The sequence below is a fragment of the Prionailurus viverrinus genome, chromosome A2 (genome assembly GCF_022837055.1).
Source record: "Prionailurus viverrinus isolate Anna chromosome A2, UM_Priviv_1.0, whole genome shotgun sequence".
Taxonomy (NCBI): domain Eukaryota; kingdom Metazoa; phylum Chordata; class Mammalia; order Carnivora; family Felidae; genus Prionailurus; species Prionailurus viverrinus.
The window spans coordinates 167,204,595-167,222,909 of NC_062562.1; the positions used below are offsets into that span (position 1 = coordinate 167,204,595).

At 44.2% G+C, this 18,315-nt stretch overlaps 1 protein-coding gene across 4 annotated transcripts in view; it reads left to right on the forward strand.

Annotated features, from left to right (window-relative positions):
* The window catches only part of RBM33 (RNA binding motif protein 33), a 140,501-nt gene that overhangs the window by 49,361 nt on the left and 72,825 nt on the right, over positions 1 to 18,315 (forward strand). For all 4 annotated transcript variants that reach the window (XM_047850882.1, XM_047850883.1, XM_047850884.1 and 1 more), the window contains exons 6-7: positions 11,803 to 11,974; positions 16,794 to 17,002. In XM_047850882.1, the coding sequence (XP_047706838.1) occupies positions 11,803 to 11,974; positions 16,794 to 17,002 (381 nt within the window). The remainder of the gene's footprint in view (positions 1 to 11,802; positions 11,975 to 16,793; positions 17,003 to 18,315) is intronic.

Genomic DNA, 18,315 nt, shown 5'->3' on the forward strand with positions numbered 1-18,315 from the left:
GGGAGGGGTGTTCAGGCTGAACACGTCCGGGAAAGAACTCTTTAAGACGCCACGAGAGGAGAGAAGAGGAAGGGCCGATAGGGGGCTGCAGAAAGCATTCCGAGCGCTGAATTCTTTAGAGGGACACCCATTAGCTCATGTCCTATTTGTTAGTTGGTGGTATTTTGAATTCGGAAAATTAATTTAATTGATTTGTCTATAATTTATTCTTTCAGTATTTTAGGTAATAGTCTTTTCAGTCTTTGATAATATATTGTGTTTGTGGCGTATTTTAGAATGAGAAAAGCTTTTGTGGATTTTAATCTTCAGATGCTCTCTGGAGATACGAAGTACTGTTGTTGAAAGCAGTCAAAGGATAACGGGTGTTACCATTGCCTGGGGCCTTCCAGAAGTGCCTTTTGTACTCGTAGATCTAGATATTTCAGACTGTAATTGCTGAATTGTGTTCATTACAATCTTAAAAAACGGTTGTTTTTTAAAAAACGGTAATCTCGCCTTCCATTTTCAAGTATCTTCTGAAGAGAGAGATGTCTTTGGAGGAGCATTTTCGTAAAGGAAATGAACTCCTAATGTGTGTATTAACATGACAGAGTATCTCAGACATACTTAAAGGCTTAAATTGGGGAAAAGTTAGATTCTTCCCTTACACCTTATACCAATATGGCTCTCAGATTGACTAAATATTTCAATGTAAAAAATAGCCAAACATACACTTATACACATAGATATACACATGTCAAATTGTAAATGTATTGGAAGAAAGCATTTTTTAAAATGTTTATTTTAATTTTTTTTTTTTAACGTTTATTCATCTTTGAGAGACAGAGAGAGACAGAGCATGAGTGGGGAAGGGGCAGAGAGAGGGAGACACAGAATCCCAAGCAGGCTCCAGGCTCTGAGCCGTCAGCACAGAGCCCGATGCGGGGTTCGAACTCACAAACTGCGAGATCATGACCTGAGCCGAAGTCGGATACTCAACTGACTGAACCACCCAGGCGCTCCGCTCTGAATGTTTTATTTTTGAGAGAGAGTGTGAGCGACCATGAGTAGGGGAGGGGCAGAGAGAGAGGAGGACAGAGGATCTGAAGCAGGCTCCAGGCTCCAAGCTGTCAGCACAGAGCTGATGTGGGGCTCAAACTCACAAACCATGAGATCATGACTTGAGCCAAAGTCAGATGCTTACCTGACTAAGCCACCCAGTCTCCCCAGAAGAAAACACTTTAATAATGGTGACCTAATGGCCTTAGGCTTACCTGCAGAAGAGAATACTCAGCAAATATTAAGAGGTTTATTTTTCACTAATGTCAAAAAATTCCACAAGGTGTTTCAGATCTGGTGTAGACCTCACTGGGTAATCAGGTACCCAGACTTCTAGACTTCCATGGTATGTTCTAGGGCTGCTGTTTTTTACCACGGTCTACATCCAAAAAGTGGATTGATTGCAGGAAGAACAGGGACCCTGCTCGCCCTTTGAAGATACATTCCTGAGTTCTCCTATGACACTTCATAAATGTCTCTTGAGTTATGCCTTAGGCACGTGGCTGTAACTCACAGCAAGGGAGACTGGTGAATATGGTGTTTTGTTAGGTGACAGCGTGTCCAGTCAAAATTAGGAGTTTTATTATTAAGGACATGATAGAAAATGTGGAAAATTGAGCACCAAGTTGTCTTGGTTATTACTTTCTACTCATGGTAATAGGGCCTTTTTTTGTTTTAAGTATCTATTTTTGAGTGAGATCGAGAGAGACCAAGTGTGAGCAGGGGAGCGGCAGAGAGAGAGGGAGACACAGAAGCTGAAGCAGCCCCAGGCTCTGAGCTGTCGGCACAGAGCCGGACGTGGGGCTCGAACTCACAGACCATGAGATCATGACCCGAGCTGAAGTTGGACACTTAAGTGACTGAGCCACCCAGGCGCCCCTTTATTATTTTTTTTAAAGTTTATTTATTTTTGAGAAAGAGAGAGAGAGAGAGGGAGGGAGGGAGGGATGTGGGGGAGGGGCAGAGAGAGAGGGAGACACAGAATCTGAAGCAGCTCTAGGCTCTGAGCTGTCAGCACAGAGCCGGACGTGGGACTCGAACCCATGAACCATGAGATCATGACCTAAGCTGAAGTCAGATACCTAACTGAGCCACCCGGCGCCCCGGTAAATAAGGCTGTTTTAAGTCATAAGGGAAAAGAGTGACTTGATTATATATAAGTACTCCAAAACACCTTAAAGAAGTTCAGACACATGACAAATGTGGGGAAATATTTACATGTGAGCCTAAAAATTAATATAGTCAGTAAAGTTAATATATTCAGTATGTAAGAGTTGAATATACTCAATATATACAGATGAGCTCTCCTATAGAAAGAAGACTAAATAATATGAGAAAGTAATCCAAAAATTAGGTAAGCAAATGAGCATTAAGTATGTAAAATATATTCAGTAAAATAACATGAAAACTGATAATTTTAACCTTTTTTAATACTGGAAGAAATCAAAATTATTGGTCAGATATAGTCTCATTCAATTGGGGGACATTTCAGAAACGTTAACTGCCAGGGGTCTGTCTTCCAAGGTCTCTCATGTCTGCATATTTGGCGAGCGAAGCTGGCTGCACCTTTGCCGTCAGCTGTCTGTTCACGGATGTTTGTGCGGCACACGGATTAAGAGACGGAGTGTCTTCCTGAAGAACCAGGGGCAGATGTGCTTTCTGCTCATTAGAACACACTGCGGGGGGGGGGGGGGGGGGGAGGGGCTAAACTCTGGGTCCCTCCCGTGTCCTGTAACACAGCCCCCTGCGTTCACAGGGTGCACAGGGAATTGGCTCAGGGAGCTGGCCCCAAAATGCCACTGCTCTGGGTCAGAGTAATGCGTTGTCCTCAACTGTGACCAGGGTCTCATGTCCTCTCGCTGCCTCCGTGGAACAGTGGCCGGCGACCTCATTAGCTTGCAAGAAGGGTGAATCACACACCCTTCACTGTTCTTGACAGTATCGAAAGCCTTCAAGTCCTTTGGCTCAATAATTCCACCTTGACGAAGTCATCTGAAAGAGTCCATTTAAGATGTGTTCAAAGATGTGTACTCTGGCTCTTCGTCTGCAGCCTGGAGAGTAAATGGAACCAACGTAGTAGGTTTTTCTAGAGGGTTAAATGATGGGGGCTGTAGGTTTACCAGAGGGCGCCCTGGCTCTCTGTTGGGCGTGTAAAGGAAAAGACCAAGATGATAAGATTCCTCCATCTGAGTGTGTGCGCGTGGGTGTGAGACTCTCCACATCCGAATGGAGAGATAAAAAATGGTGATAGTGCTTACTTAGCTCTAGATGGTGGGGTTATTTGATACTTTGTATCCCAAATGTTTTATTTAAAAATTTTTAACATTTATTTGTGTGTGTGTGTGTGTGTGACACAGAGCGAGAGAGAGCAAGAGCAAGAGAGTGAGCACACAGGGATGGGGGTGGGCGTGGGGGGGAGGGGCAGAGAGAGGGAGACAGAGGATCCGAAGTGGGCTCTGCCCTGAGCACGGAGCCGTATGAGGGCTCGAACTCACAACCAGGAGATCTTAACCTGAGCTGAACTCAAGAGTCGGCTGCTTAACTGAGCCACCCAGGTGCCCCTGTACCCCAAATGTTTTGAAATATTTTTGCTATGACCAAAATAACTTTTATAAGTGGGGAAAGTAAGATGGTTAAAATTTTGACCCTGGAATGTGTAAGGCAAAGAACCAGATTGCATTTGTTAACTCCTGTGACTTCTAGTTGTTGTTAATTCTCACATGAAACATCCTAAGGGTGGATTTCAGTATGAATCTTTTTATAGAACAGAAAGTAAAGTCTCATCCAGATTAAATACTCTTTTTTTTTTTAATGCTATCTGTTGGAAGGTATAGTATTTGCTTTCTTTTCTTTTAAGCTCTGTATTCCATAATTTAATTTTAAATTTAGTATTTGAAAGTATTAAAAAAACTTTTTTAATGTCTATTTCTGAGACAGAGACAGAGCATGAGTGGGGGAGGGGCAGAGAGAGAGGGAGACACAGAATCCAAAGCAGCTCCAGGCTCTGAGCCGTCAGCACAGAGCCCGACGTGGGGCTCAAACTCACGGACTGCGAGATCAAGACCCGAGCTGAAGTCGGAGGCTCAACCGACTGAGCCACTCAGGTGCCCCAATATTTGAAAGTATTTTTAAAAAGTCACTCATACATATACTTTATTCTTTTGTCCCTGATGGTTGGTTGAAGTTTGCCTTATTTATGTTGCTTAATATATTTTTTAAGTGTTTTTAATACGTTTGTATTTTTATATTTACTGTATTTGTATTTGTAACATATTTAAAAAAATATTTTTTAACATTTATTCATTTTTGAGAGACAGAGCATGAGCAGGGGAGGGGAAGAAGGAGAGGGAGACACAGAATCCAAAGCAGGCTCCGGGCTCTGAGCTGTCAGCACAGAGCGGGATGTGGGGCTCGAACTCACAGACCGCGAGATCACGACCTGAGCTGAAGTCGGACGCTCAACCGACTGAGCCACCCAGGTGCCCCTGTAACATATTTTTCAATATATTTACTTTCCTGTCCTTCTGTCCCGGTGGTTGAAGTTTACCCTGTTTACGTTGCTTGTTTTGTACTGACTGAAAATTCTTTGTGATGTTCTTCGCTGTCAGGACTTTCAATGGTCCTTCTTGGAGGCAGGACATGTGCTGGTCTCTCCCCTCGTGACACGGATCTGGGGCTTGTTTTCTTTCTGAAAGTAGAGTCCGTCTACAAGATCTTTACTGGGAGCGTGTGGGTGCGATGCTGCTTGAGGTGTTGAAAGGTAGGGGTCGTGCGCTGTGCGCTGCCGTCGTGCCTTTTGCTTTCGGAGCCTGTCGCTCACAGAGCCCTCCGGGAGGAGCGACACTTGCAGTCAGCCGCCGCACGGTGTTCCTGCCCCTGCCCGTGTGGCGGTGTCTCTGGCTTTTTCATCCATTTCCTTCAGTGTCTGACGGGTGTTGACGGCCCTGCCCCGGGCAGTCCTGCAGCCTCTGCCGAGGCGAGGAGGCGGTTTGCAGCTCTTCAGAAGACCGCATTCCAGGAGCTGCGTTTGAGTACCTAGTAGAGGCCGAGTTACGGAACCGGAGAGGGACTTCGACGGAGAAGCCTACTTTAGGCGGCTCCTTTTATTTACCGAACATTCTTGCCTGGTTAGGACGAAGAAGTCACTGTCCTTGCATCAAGTGAGAAAGACAGAACTACGAAGATGACCGCCAAGCCCGTCTCATTCTCTGGCCGCCTCGGTGCCACTCGGGCCGTGGTCTTCCAACACGGCGTAAACGGGCTTGCCGGTTTAGGTACTGTTTTCGTGTCTACGAGAAGTGATGAGGGAAGTCCGCAAACATCTTTGCACGGCGTCGCATACTTCCTGTGAAAACTGTGGTCCCGTTCGTGTTCAGCGGCAGACACAGATCCGACGCGTGCGGTTCGGTGTTTTGAGACGCGTTTTTTCCAGTTACCGTCTTCCTTTGTAAGAAGCAGTTCTGTGACCCCAAAAGATTCCCTCTTCTTTCTTTTCTGGTCAGTCCTGGCTCCCCAGGGGCAAACGGCGTTTCGTATTTGTCGCCTGAAATCAGTCTTTCCTCTTCTAGAGCTTCATAGAAATGTAGCCCTGTCATATGTAAGGTTGACTCTGCGTCTAGCTTCTTTTGTTTAACAGAACGTTTTGGAGACTCATCCAGGTAGTTGTGTATGTCGGTAGTTCATCCCGTCTTGTGAGTGTACCATATTTGTTCATTCTCCCAATAATAAATAGATACTTGGGTTTCCTTTTTTTTTAATCATGAGTAAAGTAATATAAAGAGTTTTTTACACATCTGCCAGTGGCTATATCTTTTCATGTTCCTTGGTGTTATCTAGGAATGGAATTACTGAGACAGGGTAGAGATATGTTGAATTCTAGAAGAAACCACCAAATGGTTTCGCAGAGTGGTCGTTTCATTGTGTACTCCCGGTGCTCGTGCCCAAGAGTCTCCGTTCTCCGTCACTTGGTACTGTCTGCCTTCTGTTTAGTCCTTGGACGGGTTGTGTCATCATGACTTAAGTGTGTATTCCTTTGCTAAGTAAGGATGTTGAGTGCCACTCCTTGTGCCTGTTGGACTTCTGTATCTTCTTTGTGTCTATTTTTAGTCTTTTAAAAACATGGGTTGTCTTTTTAATTTTTGTCTCTCTACTGCACATGGAGAGTATATATCGTCTGTGCATACGTATGTGTTGTCTATATCTGCCTGCTCCACGTAGAACATTTATACACCTACTGTCTGTATGTTCTTGATAGATAGGTGTTTATATCCAGATAGACGTTTATGTGTATAGTGAATATTTTCTCTGAGACTGTGGCTTGTGTTACAATTTTCTTAAAGGTGCCTTGTCATGAGCAGAAAATTGAATTTTGACGAAGACCAGGTAATTCTGCGGCCCAAGAAATCTTTGTCTACCCCGGAGCTGCAAAGATACTAGCCTGTGTTTTCTTCTGGAAGCTCTGTAATGTTAGCTATTTATACTTTAGGTCTCTGATCTATCGCAACTGGTGTGTGTGTGTGTGTGTGTGTGTGTGTGTGAATGAGGCTCACTTTTTTCTGTATGTGCCCCTGATTGTTGCACCATTATTTGTCCCCACTGCATTGCCTTAGTGCTTGTATTGGGAATTAATCGACCATTTAAGTTTGTGTCTCTTTCTGGAACCTTTCTTATTCCCTTGCTGGTGTTCCACTGTCTTGATTACTGTAGCATGAAATCAGGTAGTGTAAATCCACCAGTTTTGTCTTCCTTTTCAAGACTGTTTCGACTACTCTAGATCTTTTGGATTTCCGTGTAAATTCTGTAACTGATTTGCCAATACCTATTAAAAATCTGATTGGGATTTTGGTAGAGAATGCATTGTATCTTTCCACGGAATTAGGGGAAAACTGATACCTTAATAATCACGTTGCTATTAATTGACACACTTTAATTCTTCATTTCCGACCTGCCCTATTATGTCTTTGACCTCACTGGCCTCTAGTGCTATGTAGAGTAGAAATACTGGGGCCACTCACTCTTGCCTGGTTCTTGATGGCAGGGGAAGTGTTTGATGTCCCACGAAGTACGTAATACAAGCTCACCGAAGCTTTGTTTGGCTTGCTTTGTTTTCATCAGATTGAAGAAGCTCTTTTCTGTATCTAGTTTGCTGAGACTCTTTTATTTATTTTTTTTTTAATTAAAAATGTTTTTTTTTAACATTTATTTATTTTTGGGACAGAGAGAGACAGAGCATGAACGGGGGAGGGTCAGAGAGAGAGGGAGACACAGAATCGGAAACAGGCTCCAGGCTCTGAGCCATCAGCCCAGAGCCCGACGCTGGGCTCGAACTCACGGACAGCGAGATTGTGACCTGGCTGAAGTCGGACGCTTAACCAACTGCGCCACCCAGGCCCCCCTGCTGAGACTCTTTTAAACGTGAGACATGGGTGTTGGATTTTGTCAGTGCTCTTCCTGCATCTGTCGAGATACTCCTGTGGCTTTTATCCTTTCATTTATTAACGTGAATTAAATTGACTTTTTTAAAAAACTATATTACCAATACTCCAGACTTTATTTCCATTACACAAATTTTTAATTATTAATGACTTCTTTCCGTTCCGGGATCCGGTCCAGGGGACCACACTGTTGTGTCTCCTCCGGTCTGTGTTAGTTTGTCAGTCTTTCCTTGTGTTTTGCAACTTTCGACTTGTGTTTGTGACAGTCTAAAGAGGTGACCTGGCCAGGTGTCCTGTAGACTGTGTGCAATCTGGGCCTGTCTGGTATTTTCCTCATGATTAGACTGGAGTTCAGGGATTTTGGAGAGAATATCACAGAGGTCCGATGCCCTTCTCCTCCGTCACACCACTGGGTACAGGACCTCCCTGGCAGTGTTAGCCTTGATCGTGTGGTCGGGTCAGGTTTGCCATGGTGGGTGGTAGGTCTGTAAAGTGCTGTCTTTCCTTTGCCCCGCTCTGTTCTTTGGAGGCAAGTCCCTAAGGGTGCGTAGTCGCCTGTCAAGGTGTGGGGAAGGCCTGAAGTTCCACCTCCGGAGGAGGGCTTGGGGCAGGGGGGCTATCTGCGGGGAATTTGGAATTCATCTCCAAGATGTGTTAATTGAGTGTTTTGAATGTTAAATCAGCCTTGTGCTTCTGGCTCTTGCTAAACCTCACTTGGTTCTGATGTATTTTCCTTTTTATATTTTGCTGGATTCCATGTGCTTTTATTGTTTTAAGGAATTTTATGTCTGTATTTATGAAGGATATTGGTCTGTAATTTTCTTAATTTTTGCACAATTTGCTCCATCTTTCCAACTTGTAAATTTTCACTGTTGGTAGAATTAGAATTTGATTTGTATGTGTATTTCATGATATAATGAAGAATTCTCTATCAAATATTCTGTAAGCATTAAAAACTTCTGGGAAGTTTTTTAAAAACCGTGTTCTGTATACTTTTCTCCACCCTCCCAACTCCCAAGCCCCCCACCCCTGTTTCAGAGAACTGCCTGTTTTTTTCCCCTTGGGTTTGGGATCGAATACTGAATTTTCTTTCAAGACACTGAGAGATCACAGGTTCATCTCAGAATTAGCTGGAGAGCTTAAAAAATATGCAGGTCTGGGTCTTGCCAGAATTCGACTTTCTAATTGTTTATGTATACAGTTGACCCTTGAACAATGCTGGGGTTAGGGGTGCTCATCCCCACTCAGTCAAAAATCTGCATATAACTTTTACTTTTGGATCCCCTAGAACTTAGCTACCAAGCGCCTTACTGGTAACAGAAATAGTTGATTAGCACCTATTTTATATGTTATGTGTATTATATGCTATAATTAATAATAAAGCAAGCTGGAGGAAAGAGATGTTATTAAGAACATCTTAAGGAGGGGCACTTGGGTCGCTCATTCGGTTAAACGCCTGACTCTTGATTTCAGCTCAGGTCTTCATCTCAAGGTTGTGAGTTCAAGCCTCGTGTTGGGCCATAAGGAAGATCTGTTTATAGTACTGTATTCATCCAATAAATCCACATATACGTGGACCTGTGCATTTCCCACCTGTGTGGTTCAAGGGACAGCGGAATGTGATCAGATTCTGACTTGTCTGTCTCTGAAGAGCTTTCACAGTGGTTTTAATGTGTGCCCTCTGCTAAGAGTCACAATTGTGGCCTTCAGCTTTTCATCATAATTAAGTAGCTAAAATTAAACCTCTGAGTACTTTTGGCAGAGCCTAATAAGATCACAGATACACAATTATTTAACTTCTTGTACAATAAAATTTTAAGATAACTTGATTATTGTTTGTCACCCAACACCACCCTTCCTATGAATGGAATACTAGATAGTCCTTGTCAAAAACTGTCCAGAAAGTCAGCATTTTGGCAGATTGGTTATTTAATTCTGTAAATCATATGGCTAAAAGAGATGCTTTTTCCTTTTCCTTTTCTTGAGCCCAGTATTTAGAGTAACAGGCAGCAACCAGTGCCTGAAGGCACGAGTCCAGTTTAGTGAAGGTTGTCAAATGCACTGTAGTTGAGGCAGGCGAAGCCACTTCAGGGCTTGTGTAGTCCTTGATGTAGTTCCCGGCTTAATTGGACACCTGTACCACAAGTTTGCGTTCTAGAAATTCCATTGCTCAGAAAACCAACTTAATGCTGTGCTTCTGTAGTCCTGCCTTCCCTCCGTTTCTAACCACTGGCAACCAGTATAATGTTTTCTCTTGGAGCACGTCCTGTGAGCGGACTTGTCGCAGTATATCGCGATTGGCCTCTCCCATCCCGCACACCTTTGCCACCTCACCCCAGGTGTCTGTCCGTAGCTCATTCCCTGCTAGGGCTCAGGAGCATTGAATGGACCCGCTTTATGTGTCCATTCACTTACTGTCGATCCAGTTTTGCTGACCCAAAAGAGAGCTGTAAATATTTTCCTACAGGTTTTTACATGCACATAAATGATCATTTCTCTTGGATGAATACCTGGGAATGCGAAATGCTGGGTCATAGACTCGATTTGTTGGTGGGTTTTAGGATTTGCTTCAAAGAAAGACTTTTCCAGTCATCCTTGTTCTCTTGAGATTTCTTAGGTGGAGATTTGGATGCAGAATACCCTTTATTAGCTTCCTATTGTCATGCTGTGCATTGAACTGGTTGGAAGGTCTTTAAACTGAAATTACTGTTAATGGTTGAATTAGGAATGACTCTTGTAATAAATGGAATCTTTGCTTTATTGGTGGCCATTCCTTTCCCTCCTCTGTGGCCTGGCTACTCAAAAAGCATGGTCTGTGAAGCGTGTTGGCTTCACGTGGAGCATGTTAGAAATTCAGAGTCTCAGGCCCCCCTGTGGAGTCATGATCTGCATCAGAACCGGGTTCCCAGTGATGGGTGTGGACATGACATTTGAGAAGCACTGCTCTGGAGCCTACGGACGAGGAGAAGAGCGCTTTGTGAGCTTACCCTTGAGTGGAGTGGAGTGCCGCCCAGGCCCAGCTGGGCCCTTCGCAAGTGTTACTCATTGGTTTCAGATATTCAGGAAGGCGGGAATAATATCAAATATCAAACCGACAAAATACCAAGACTTTGGTGCTTTAAGATTCCGTGCTATACTGAATGTCAGAGTACTGAAAGGTAGCGTCACTGTCATCAGGCTTAAAATATATAGTCATACGTTCGTCATTGTATCTTCAGGCATTTGAACTTCTGAAGGTGTGTAGAGACTTGCAGTATTCACAGCAGTGAGTACGTGCATTTGCAGTTGACCTTTTTTCATGGAAAATGTTGGGAGGAGAATATAAAACAGTTGTCTTTTGGGTTTATGTTAAATTTTTTCTTGCGCATTTTCTAATGAGGCAGTTCATTTTTGTTTCTGTTAAGAGTAAAGCACGTTTAAAATAACGAATCATGAGAATAGAGGGGCAAGTTCTGTTTTCTTGTGTTTACAAAAAGCATTTGTGTGAACCTGGCACTCAATAAGTACCTGTCTTATTCTCTCCCAGTAGGTCACTGAGACCAAGTAAAAGGTCAAAAGTGATCAGTGGCATAAAAGGAACATTTGTGATAAAGGAAGAATTGTTGATGAAGAAATGACTTTCAGTTGGGACCAGATTAGGCAGTATTTTTGTGGGAATACTGACATAATAAAATAGGAGATAAAAGCTGGTTTCAGTGTGACTGGGAAAAAAAAAAAAGTTGTGTTGTTGCAGTAAAATCTGGGCCAGAGGCGGCGATGCAGACCCTGGATGGTGGAGTGAAGCACTAGGGTGAGAGCGCAGGGGGGAAGCAGGTGGAGGCTGGAAAAACTAAGCAACGTAGCAACAGGTTTGGAAATCATGGCAGATGGGGTCAGGAGTTACCGGAAGCATCGAGCCTGTGTGACCGGAAAGGAGTGGGTTCTCCTGGAATGTAAGTTCCACAGGGGGACATGTGCCCAAAAGTCTTAAAGCTCCAGTGTTGGTTTAAGGAATACATGGACTTTTGCTGGCGTCTGGGTCAGACTTGAGGCCAGCAGGGACTTTTGAAATTCGCGAGTTTTCTCTCAGAAGTAGAAGTAACAGTATATATAGGGTTTGTCTGTTAATTACAAGCAAGAATTGAACTCTTTCCAACGTGTTTTTTAATGTTTGAGGTCATTTGTTTCTCGTATCGGTTTAGGGTTTCACATGGTCTTGTGACAGAACATTTTGCAGCATCTTTACATCTGAAATATAAAGAACCTTATATATATAAAATCAGGCTTCAGTGTTTAATTCAAAAGAATGTGAACTCAGTCTCCGTTTTTGTTTTGTGTGTCTGCATTGTAGGGAGGTATGGAGACTTTGGAACTACAGAAGGACGTAAAAGAAGAATCCGATGAGGAAGATGATGATGATGAAGAATCTGGACGATTGCGGTTCAAAACTGAAAGGAAAGAAGGAACAATTATTAGGCTCTCAGATGTAACTAGAGAGAGAAGGAACATTCCAGAAACTTTGGGTAACTTTTTTTGCCTGTCTCCCATCCTTCACTCCCATTTCAACTTCCTCCATAGTACTATTATGATTAGTTAAATAGGTTAAAAAAATTTTTTTTTGACTTTATAGATTATTATGCATGGCCGTCCAGAGAGTGGACGGTCTGTGTGAGGTTAGAGCTGAGTTATGGTGCTGTAAAAGTCATTCTACAAAAATGACTGTTTTCTGGATTAAAAATGTTTGAATAAAATATTTGATTGCTTATTTTTTTAATAGCTTTTCTTTTGGAGTCGATGGCCTAGACCCACTCTCGTGCATGTTACGCCGTTCCTGGCCGGCTCTGGGAAGGTGTGTGGGGACGGCCCTTTGACCCCTCTTGAGACCACGAGGTTGCTAGGGCTAATTCAGGACTAGACAGCTTGTATTTTGTACCTGTTAGTGTCATTATAACCATCTGTTTTTGTGTTTTCTTTTTCCGTCTGCCACTCCTCTCCGTGTTTGAGGAGATAAGATCGTTCAGACGTAGTCAGTTGAACAATCATTTTGAACAAACGCTGCTTTTGAAGGTCTGCGGCAGGCCGTTGCAGGCCAGCAGAGAGCCTTCATTAGCACTGACCCTACCCTGTCCCGCAACTGTTTTCTCCAGTGTCCATTGCAGAGATAAAGCAGTGGTTCTCAGATTTGAGTGAGCAGCAGAATCACCTAGAAGGCTTGTTAAAACACAGATTCCTAGACCTACTCCCAGCTCTTGCGATGCGGTAGGTTTCAGGGGGTGTCCAAGAAAGTTGATTTCTGCTGAGTTCCCAGGTGCTGCTGCGCCTGCTGTTCTGGAACCCGGGCTTTGAGAACCACTGGGATTTTGTACCGAATTCCAGGAGGCAGGTGGGAGGGTGGAAGGACAGGGTTCACCTGCTTCCTGGTGTTGGTCAAAATGAAAATCGGGAAGCTAACCCCCAGTGACTACGTTTATTTCTTCTTAAACCATTATCAGCCATTTTTTAGTTGGAAACACGAGTGTGTGTCCATGAGCGGCAGATGTGAATTGTGCACGAGGACACTGAGCTCCCGAGGCGTGCAGGTTAACAGTTGTGAGGGAGCCACCCTTGCCATGTTCCCTCACTCAGTGAGCTCTATGGAGAGCTTGCCCTAGACTCTTGGGTTCTCTGCTTCTTTCCCCTCTGAGTTCCTCTACCTTTTGGCCCAGGAGTTCCCTGCCTTTTTCTCCAGTTATGCTATAAAGTTGCCAGTTTGTCTGAAGCAGGACAACATAAGTTTTCTAAGAAGGAAGGTCTGAAGTTGGCCTTGGGTGAAAGGAGATGAGCGGAAGTCTTAAAACAGAAGGGTGGGGGAAGAACACAGTGTATCCTTCAGCAGGAGGAATCGGTAATGTTGCATCCTTGCCTGAACCTGATGTCTCTGGCCACCTCCCGGCCTCAGCCAGGGCCCTCTCTCTGCATTGTACCTGCCCCGGGCACTGACCTCACATCTGGAGGTGTCTGGCCTGCTTGTGCTCACTCTCTGTGTCGCTTTAATTCCTGTGTCTCAGGACCTTTGCCTCGTTTTGCTGTTTTCAGGGTCATTTGTACCTCCTGAGAGATGGAGCCTGAAGGGGTTAGTGGTAGGCAAGCCGGAGACCTGAAATACGGCGGGGAGAGAGTCTGGAGTCCTTGGAGGCAGAGGGGCCGTCAGCATAAACAGTGTAGACATTTAACCGTTTCTTTTAAACGTTAACAAATAAGGCTTAAGTATGTTTGTGCAAATTCGGCCAGGTGCTAAGGTAGGTGAAAATGGTGCTTAAATGCTCCACACTTGTGAGCCCTGCATAAGGAAGCTTAGTGTTTGAAACACGAGCTTTTCCTAACTCAGGCTTATTCCCCGAACCAAAGGGACTTTTCTGTCCATGTAAAGATTGGTTTTCTAAAACAGTGAGCTCTCATTACCTTGATCCCCCTCCTCCAACGAAAGGTTAATTTTGTGCATAAGAAAATACTGATTGAGAAAGAGAAGCTGCTACAGTATTTGTGTTTTACCCATCAGTTTATCTGCGTGCTCCTGGCGAGAGAGACGTCAGGTTCAGGTTCTGTACAGAAATCCTTACATGTATTTGACTGTATAATGCTGTCCACCCACTCCTTGTAATGGAATTAAAATATCTTGCTACCAGAGTCCAGATGTTGTTTCCTATAATATGTATTTCTTGACAAATGGTGTCCTTTAACCTTTTTAATACAAATAAAAATTATTTTGTGATATAATTGATTAATGTTGAGAACACTCCACTCTTTAAAAAGAAGAATGAGATCGTCCTCTGGCCCCCCTGTTTCTGACCCTTTGGGCTGCATGTGGACAGCCAGTGCCCGCTAGAACCTAACAAGGTGTGGGTCTCCCTTAGTCTCTCCCGTGTTCACACAGGTAGTGCCGTCCCTAAATGGGGAAGAACTTGGATTCCTGTGTATGACAGTCTGGCAGCTATAGAACCTTGTGTATAGTCATTGATGTGGATTTGGAATTCAGGTGGAGTTTGGGCTTTCGTGTAGGTTCCGACCTTGAGCAAGGAGCTCAGCCAGCATTCTGGAAACGAAACCTTCTCTTAGTTTCCCTGAGGGTGGCACAAAGCTGTGTGCTTAGCAGATAGATGTCACTCGTTACACACAGAGGATGCCGTAGGGTATGAGGGCCTCACTCACTTGGGAAACCCAGCTGAGCAGGGTTTCTAGAACATACGTATGTAAAGGGCTGACAAATTTTGGATGGAAATGTCAGAAGCCACCTCTGGACAGTGGGTGTCAGTGACTGGTTTTCCTAAAGCCTCAGCACAGAGGTTCAGAGCAGCCAGGCCTTTGGCCTGACCGAGGTGGGCCTGAGAGTCTCCTGGGAAGCAGGACAGCAGTGCGTGCAAGACAACATTTATTTTAGGCCTGCTTTTATCCATTAATCTAGGAGTAGGCACCTAGATTTGGCAATAGTCTAAGTTTCGCTGGCACACGTAATGTGTTAAATTACATTTTATTGCTTTAGCCTAAAGAACATTCTTATGTCCACGTGATGTTCTCTTGAAATAAAGTCCGTAGTTAATTTGGCTTAAGGCAGAGGATCTGTGGGAAAGAGTATGTTCGTCTAATAACAAACAGTCCAAGATTGATAGTGCCAGCAGGAGGGTACTTGATGGTCCTTGTGTTACAAGCAAGGGTTTTACAAATTTCTTCGTTCGAGTTCTCTTGGAAAAAAAAATACAGACTATCATTTATTTCCATTTCGCCAAATAAGCTGTCAATATTTTGCAAATATTGACTTGTTATGTATTAATCCAGCTGTTATAAAATTATTTGTACCCAGATGTTTTCCCTAAGCACATCTTAGGGCAATACAGTGTAAAACTTTGTTACATTGAACTCTATCTCTTTACTTTAGAATATGGACATAGTTCAGAAAACACTTAAGAGGAAATTAACATTTCAGTTGAAGTTACAAATGTAATTTCCATCCTGTCATATTTTGGTGACCTTTTGTGACAGCTTGTCTCAATTGGAGGAAAGCATTTTTACTTGCTGATTAAAGATGTCATTTGAAACCATTTTATTACTGGGGATAGTGAAATCAATCTTGACACTTAGAACCACTAGAAAAATAATTGCTGATTCACCGCATAAAATGTGTATGTGAACCAGTCATGTAGTCGAGATGAGAATAAAAGTCTGTGCTTGTTAAGAAGAGATTAAATTTTCTTTTGAATGGGGTCTAGATTTATTTGAAGGGGGGGGGGGAATACCATAGAAACAATATCAAGAAAATGAAATGTGGCTTAAGAGATTTTGGAAGAGTTTGGAGATGATTATGGAACCTGAGATAGGAGCTAAAGCTGGTAATGTTTAAAATTTGTCCTTCACTCTGGAAGAAGGTGTAAGTAAGAACGCCCCTCGGGATTCAGTGAAACCTTTACAAGGTACACATTTGTTAACGTGAGGTACCACAGTTTACGTAGTATTCTAAAATAAAGGAACCATATTTGAGTAAGTCGGCTTTTCTCCTTTAGGGATTTAGAATAAGGTGCCAGCTGACGTTTCTTAGGGCCAGCGTCCATGTTCTTATATCCTTAAAGCAGTGGTCAGAGAGGTGAGGGTCTCCTGGGCATCCCACAGGTGTTTGCATTCGTGGGTTTTTTTCTTCTGTGGCTCTGCTCTCATTTGCGATAGCTTCCATATCAGACAGCGTGGGTGTAAGCCTTTTTTCACAGAGTAAAGGTCTCTTTAAATAAATCTGAAATGATCATATGAAATGAGTTTTCCACTGTATGAGATTAATTATTTGATTTCCGAGTGATGCCGTTAATAGTTCCGCTTAAATCAGAACAAACAGGAATTTATTTGATTGCTTGATTTTTTTTAATCTATCTTGAGTCTGTGTGCCACGGTGCATTCATAATACCTGGGCGGGTCTCACTGAGAAATTGTATTGGGGCGGGCCTGGTGGGCCCGGGTCCTCCCCAGCGTTGTCTGCTGTCCGTGAAAGAGAAAGTGTCCGCGGCAGTTTGAGGGCAATGGTTAAACCGAACTTCAGGCCCTTCTTTTTAGCTCCCCTCTGCACCGTTTTGTGGTCTCCAACGAAAAGACTTGAACTTGGCGGAGGCTCCTTGTGTCTTCCTCCCCGGGAAAAGCATGTCCTCATTTAACGGGTGTCTCCCGGGCGCTGAACCCCGCTCGCTGCTGGTTTAGTTCCCTGCTGTGGGTGAGACCCTTGCTGTCTCGGGGTTTCCTTGTCCCGTGTGTCTTCCCTGTTTTCTCCCTGTGTATCGAGTTTAGGCCGTTTGAAGATTTCTAACACGTATGCATCTTTTCAAATAGAGCTTTCAGCCGAAGCCAAAGCCGCGTTGCTTGAGTTCGAAGAGAGAGAGCGACAGCATAAGCAGGGACGCTATGGCTCGAGGCGGGGAGGAAGGAGAGGAAGCTCTTTAGTGTGTCGTGGAATGGGAGACCAGAGGAGAGAGAGCAGTGAGCGAGCAAGAATAAAAGATCACAGACCTGCCCTGCTTCCGACGCAGCCTCCTGGCGTGGTAATTCTTGGTTTTATTGTGATAGCCCAACACGTTAGAACAAATGAAAATGTGCCTTTGTGGGTTTCGTACTTTGTGTGTATCACCGAGTCTGAACTTAAAGTTTAATGCGAGGAACGATGGCGAAAGTTTCTTTATGGTATGCTCTCACCTGTGTCCTTATAAATTCCGTCCCCTCCTGGTAGTCGGGCAGTGAGAAATCACTGTGTACTTAACGGAGGAAGAAGCAGTGAGAGGCTTATGTCCTCAAGGGACAGGAGCCCCAGAGGAGCCAGGCTTCCGTCCTCTCCCTGCTTGTCCTGAGTGCCCGCACTCAAGACAGTGACTGTACGTGGAGAATCCAGGTAGCACTGTTCATTTTATAAAAATGGCTACTGTTTCCCTTCGGTTCCTCCTTGAATCGGAGCAGATTCTCTTAGAGTAAGTGTCCTGTGCTATCCATACTCACATACTTGTAATTTCAGCTGAAGTTGAATTTCCTGTGCGTTTCAAAGAGGAGATATCGCAGAGGTAAAGAAGGATTAAAGTGATTTTTATGTTCTTTTAGTTCGCTTTAGGATTTGATGGCTCTTTCCTTCAGAAGCCAATCTCCAAGGACAAATTTGCTTAATACAAGTATGTGTCCACTGTGCCTGCCACACGTCCCTCCTCCATTTTTATCTGAATTTAGGGGAAAGCCACATTTTGCCTCTGTGTAGAACTGTTAAGTGTTAGCATGCATCCATTTGTGAAATGTAACAAGGGAGAAGAGGTAACTTAACTGTTTTTGCATGAGAATTTCCGTTTTGAGGTGCAGGAAGGGGAGAGAGGTAGGTGGGTTGATTACAGCATAAAGAAGCTGACGATGTTAATAACTGCTGTTTGCTCACACAACTGTTTTGTTCTTAAGCTTCTCCAATGGCAAAAAGGCTGGACTTGATTTCTTTTTCTTCCCCATCCCTTATCCTTGCCCCAGCCTCCACTTGCCATGTATTCAACAGCCAATTCAGTGATTTTGGCCTCCTTGGGGGAGAGGGGAACAGCCACACGGGAGATTTGTTTTTGTGTAGCTGTGTCTCTGTGATCCCGGAGAGGTAACTTCGCACCCACGGACAGGAGGCGTGCCCAGCCAGCATCCTTCGTCCTTCAGAGGGGCCGACCGAGCGGGGCTGGGAGCGCTTGCGCATCCCTAGCCGAGTGGAGGACGGACCGGGGCCCTTGCCAGGGGTGTCGTGTCCCCAGAGCTCTCGTGACCACGGAGAGCTCTGGAGCCCACTGGGAGCTGGGGACGGGCCTATGGCTGGCCCTGCTCGGCCTAATGGTGCTCTGGGCTG